Here is a 6,000-nt window from a genome sequence, read left to right on the forward strand (position 1 = left end):
GGTGGCTGATGCACGTTAAATCTGTCGAGTCACTAAGTCCTCCAGTTTCCAATAACAAATCTATACCTCTGAGGGTACTGATCCAGGAGTTTACTTGTCTTCTGGATTGGTTCAAAATTGCAAGGCTACGGCAGTGAACATTAGTAGTCGTAAACCCAAAAATTGGGTCACTAGTGATTCAACATGTTAGTGTCTCCAGTAATTACAATATTTTTTATGCCAGTGGCAATGTTGATAGTAATTATAAATCTTTTATGCTAGTGGCAACTTCAGTGATAACCTATGGTAAATTATTGCAATGGCAATATTTTTAGTAATCCACAAATGTTTTATACTAGCATTAAATTCACTCTGGTAATTTGTACTGAATTGGTAATCCTATCAAAGTCCTTTGTGTAGAAAAGTATTTCATTAACAGCGCATAGCTGCCAACTTTACTGAATTTTCCAGTAGACTACTGGAGTTATCCAGTTTCTTCTGGTCTACTAGTTTAATATTCTCCTAATTTTCTACATTTTAGAAAATTCCCTAAAATTGAGTAATTTTCCAAAGGAAATCCATATTGAAATAGAATTTTTTTACAGATAATTGCTTGCTTCTTTGAATATTTAAATAAAGTATTACTAATACATAATAAAGAAAATCTCATTCATAGTAAGCAGTTCAAAGCATTTGTTTGTAATAAAATGTTCAGTTTTTTTTTTCAGAACTCTCTAAAAAGAGAGTTAAATTAATTTTTAAAAAAATCTTTTAACTATCTTTGATGAATTAAATGCCTTTTAATATTCGAAATTATGAGTATACCTAATACATAACATTTCAAGTATGTTTAATGTCAATCATAACTGGAAAATTTTGCTATTTTTCTATTTTGATGACTATAAAAATCCCTAAAATTCCCCATGTGTAAAATATTTAGTACATTATGCAACAGTTATCATGAAATTTATATTATTTCATAAAATCTACTGGATTTTTTCTTATGAATGTTGGCAAATATGATAGTGATTTATTTATTTATTTTTTATGGCTGTTTGTATTAATGATATAATTTTTTGATCAGGTGGAACCGCTGGAGCATCAAGAGGTCATCAGTACATGTACACTGCTGAAACACTCGCCATAGCCGTCACGACTAGTATAGTCTCATCTTTAGTTGTTGGTTTCATCAGTGGCTATATCTTCAGTAGGAGATGCAAATCTGAAGAAGTGGACTCTCCCTACGACGACTCCCACTATCTAGAACAGCGGGGCAGCTGCGACACTCCCCATTTGAACCACACGGAAGGTTTCCTCTCTCCTACCACCAACAAACCCATCAACCTCGTCCTCAACGTACCTCCAAAAAACGGGAACGGAAAGACCGCCAACAGCTCTGCCGACAATAGACCCGTGCAAAAAGTCAAAAAGATTTATTTATAGTCGCTCTCTGCCGACAAAAGAATAAGTTGCTGACAAATATAGGCTATGCTGGCAAAACGTGTTTCACCACTATGCTCGTCCAACATTCCATAATCATGCTGGTGTCGATAGATCTCAAGAATTAAAAAGTGACAGATTTTTTTTTTTTCACTTGTGGAGTTTGTGCATGCGAATGGGAATGATGTGCTGTATCTTTGCTCAGCATTTTATATTAATTTCTTCTATCGTGTGATTTACGAGTGAACTGTTTTTGAAAAAAAAAAATTTTTTTTAAGTTGTGAGATTTCCTGCAGAAAACTGGCATTTACAAAAAAAAAAAAATGTGTTCCTTGCTGCTGTCAGAAGATTCTTGCAGGCGCCTCCTTCCCAAGTAAATGTCATGTATCTTAAAATTACCTCTTAAAAAATATCTAAAAAAAAAAAAAGCTGTGCTTTTTTTTACGGATGATACGTGCATCACTTACTTGTATTGACGAAGCCTTTCTCGAACGAACTGTTTGAGAATCTGACGTGGGGCTTACGTTTCTGATGCTCATCATGAACTAACTTACATCTAGAGTGAATTTTTTTTTCTTCAGTATTAATTTTATGACCCGCCATGTGGAATGACAACTATGCTGCATATCTATGCATTAGACTAAAGGCTGAACTACGCCAGTTGTAACTATGCCAGTTGTGCCACTATACCACAAAAACTATTGAAATGTTAATCTATAAGCACCTGTTAAGTATCTGTTGGAGTTTTTTCCAGTGTGCTTATTTTCATTTTGTAAATAGAAGCACCTTTTTTTTTTTCTCCTCTGTTAATTATTCATACGTTGTATATTTTTTAAAAAAAAATCATAGTTACGTGCATTTTTAATTTATCTTCAACTAGACACTGAGCATTTTTTTTTTAAATTATTTATATCAATGAAAATATAGGCAGAGTTTTATTTTGCATTTTGTAAATTTTCATTGGAAAATAAAAATGTGTTTATGTACATTGTTGAGTTTACGGTGGCACCGATTCGAGCACCTTTATAAGAAAATTGCACTGTTCACCGTAAACAACACCATTGATCTGCCGTGGCCTTAGATTTTATCATACTGTTATAAAAAAGAAAATAAAAATAAACATAGTTTTTCAGAGTTAATATTTCAGTGATCGCTGATTATGTAATTAGTGAGGTGACATTTCTTCCAGTCTGTATTTGTAGTAAAAAAATATATATAATTTTAAATGTAATTCTAATTATTTTGTAATTTTCCAATTTTTTTTAAGAGAAATTTTGTTTTTTATTTTCCAGTGCTTAGATGTTGTCTGACACTCTGATATTTATCAAAATTGAATAGATTGTTTTGTATAGACAGTATCAAAATTGACATTTTTTTAAAACAGTGCAATCCATCGACCCATCGAATGCAAAATAATGACTCGTAAATATGTTATATATATTTGATTTATAAATATATACTATAAATATATATACTCTTGTAAATATTGAGTATTTCTTCTTATTTATTGTTTTATAACGCCCTCTTAAATAGATCTCTCTTGCTCTCTTTCTCTCTCTCTATTCTCTTTAGGAAGTTATAGAATTGCCAAAAGCGACCTTCAAATGACCTTCTTGACCAGTCCAAGTAGTCAACAATTTGCCATTAAAATGATGAAGAAGAAGAAAAAAAAATAATATTGAAATTTACTTGCTTGCTGTGTGTGGTTAAGCAAAATGTGTTTGTGGTAACTTATCAATTTGTAGGTTTGAAAAAAAAAAACTGGTTCCTGTAAAACGAAGAATGTTTTTAATAGCATGATAAATAATATAGCTTTGGGAACCATTCCGTTAAGGTGACTCTTTTTGAAGGTAGTATAGGGATGCCAACTGCCATGTGTTAGCTGACTATATTTTTTTAAATGGGTACACATATCAGAGTTGATTCATATGTTTGTAAAGTTAAATGTGAATTTATGTAATTGAGTTATGCATTAAAAGGGTTGCCACTCCACAAGGAAAACCTGGAAAATACAGGAAATTTAAAAATCATCTAAAATAAAAGGGAAAATGTGAGGAATTTTGATTTTTTTTTCTTTACAAAATGGGAAAATACAGGGAATTTTGTTTCTTATTTTCGTTTTTTTAAAAATGATGACCACTCAAGGTGTAATCTATGGGCTTTGTTTAGAAGAAATTTGGGTCGGTTAACGGACCCTTCACAAAATATCTTTTCATAAAAACGGACCCTTCACAAAATATTTTAACTTAAAAACGAACCCTTCACAAAATGATTTTTCTTTTAATCGGACCCTTCACAAATTTGTTTATCTTCATTATTGTTTTGTTAATCGAATAAACCCTTCCCAGGAATGGGAGGGGGGGGAGGAGAGACAGATGTAAACGAACTAAATTTTGTCTTAGGCAGACACTTCTTCCTTTATTCGTCCGAAATGAATATTCTGTGTTCAGCAGTATAGGCTAAATACCAAATATTTATATGCTGCATCTCTAATTTAGTAGCTGCAATTGCTGTTTATTTTTTAAAATTAAATTTTTTTAATTATAATTTTACAGTGTTGAGTAAAATCTTGTATGTCTTTACAATTTAAAAAGCTCTTTGGAAAAAGTTTTTTTGCAATAACGGACCCAATTTGCACAAATTCACAAAAGCGGACCTAACGTGACTTAACGTTTATTTATATTCACAAATTACGAGTAATTTTTTCACAATTTTACAAAAACGGACCTTTCACAAAATGTCTGGACAGACCCCTGATAGCATTATTTAAGTATGTTCAGCTGTTTTTCTAGCTATTAAAACTGATAAATATAGTTAGCCCAATATATCTCACACAAGATCACAGTGATTGTGTTTTTCCTCTTAATGTGTTGTGTATAATATGTACAGGGAAAACACAGGGAATTTTTTTTTCTTCCTGATTTAAGTGGCAATCCTGATTAAACTTCCTCTTTGTATTTACTAAAATAAGAGATATATTCTCCGCTAATATTCTTATTCACGCGGTTTGAATATCAAACATCGATTTTCGTATTTACCTAATTTAAAAAGTTTATGTTGTGATTCGTATTCATGGGATTTAAGAATCGTAAATCGTATTCACATGATTTAAAATTCTGAGGTCACAATTTATGTTTACACATTTTTAAAATTAATTTTGAGATTCGTATTTACACGAATTTAAAATCCAATGTTGCAATTCATATTCATGCATTTGTAGTATCAAACATCAATTTTCTTATTTTTACGTGATTTAAAAACTACGCATTGCGATTAGTAATCACGTGTTTTTATGATCCAATATCGCAATTCATATTCACACGATTATGAAATTTATGTATCATGATTCGTGTTCATGCGATTTCAAAAATCCGACATCTATAAGGTTGTGATATTCTTCATTGGTAGGTAATATAATTCTTAATTTTATTTCAAAAAATTATGTTAAATACGAATCATGTATATATAAATTGATATTGAATTTTTGCATTTACAATTTTCGGGGTCGTCACCATCAACCCTTTTACGAAGGAAATGAATCTGTAAAGGATAAATGGTGTAATTTTCCTTTGAATACCTTTCTATTTGTACAATTATGAAAATTTCTTTGATAATTAAATTTGAAAAGGGGAGAAGGTGTTTTCTGAGGTTCTGTTTTAAGCATTTTCCTTTGTTTTAATGAATTCAAAATCTGAAGATGAAAAGATCTGACTGTGATCTGAAAAATGAAAAGATCTGACTGTGATCTGATTAAGGAAAAGATCTGACAAATATGCAAAAAATGTGATAGGTCTACTCAATCAAGACAAACTGTAGATAAACCTGTAAAATCTACTCCAACGAATAACAAAATTACTCTGCATAGCTGCCAACTCTTCTGGATTTTGCCAGTTTCTTCTGATTTAATAAAAAATTTCCTGGTTTTTGTACATTTTAGAAAATTCCCTAAATTTGAGTGAGTTTCCTTAAAAAACCCTTATTGAAATAGAATTTTGTTATATATTTAGATAAGTGTCACTAATACATAATGAAGCGAGCCTCATTTATAAAATTCTGTTTACTATCTTTGATGAATTAACCCTTTGACATATCATTAAACATTTCTTGATATAGAAATGATCTTCGATTGTACTGTAAACTACAACTCGCAACGGAATGTTGACAGAGATCCAATTTGTTCCGGACACGCCAAAATAATTATTTTTTTTTTTAAACTGTAAATAACTACTAACTAAATGTGGCAAATATTTGACTATTTTTGCTTGCTATTTAAAAGGTATAGCATGACATAACTACTATAAAGTGGTGAATTAAATAAGCCTGCTAATTATTTAAAAATAGTGTTGGATAAAAATCTACTTAATTGAATTTATTAAACCAAGAATCACAATTGATAAACTACCACTTTAAACTATATACTTGGTGTCCGGAGCAAGTTGGCATCTCTGTGTTAAAGACGCCTGAGACACGTCAATTATTGTTTTGACATAAGAAACAAATGACGTCTTCGTATGTCAAAGAGTTAAATGCATATTGTTATTCAAAATTATGAATAAACCTAATGCATAACATTTCAAGATC

At 30.8% G+C, this 6,000-nt stretch overlaps 1 protein-coding gene across 7 annotated transcripts in view; it reads left to right on the top strand.

The window, feature by feature from the left end:
* The window catches only part of LOC107456505 (semaphorin-1A), a 189,637-nt gene extending 186,442 nt beyond the window's left edge, over window positions 1-3,195 (top strand). For all 7 annotated transcript variants that reach the window (XM_071180937.2, XM_071180934.2, XM_043048674.3 and 4 more), the window contains one exon: window positions 1,064-3,195. In XM_071180937.2, coding sequence (XP_071037038.1) covers window positions 1,064-1,422 — 359 coding nt within the window. In that variant the 3' untranslated portion in view covers window positions 1,423-3,195. The remainder of the gene's footprint in view (window positions 1-1,063) is intronic.
* The last annotated feature ends 2,805 nt before the right edge of the window (window positions 3,196-6,000 follow it).

This window comes from Parasteatoda tepidariorum, chromosome 8 (genome assembly GCF_982258835.1).
Source record: "Parasteatoda tepidariorum strain Cologne lab strain chromosome 8, Ptep-v5.0, whole genome shotgun sequence".
In the NCBI taxonomy this organism is placed as follows: Eukaryota; Metazoa; Arthropoda; class Arachnida; order Araneae; family Theridiidae; genus Parasteatoda; species Parasteatoda tepidariorum.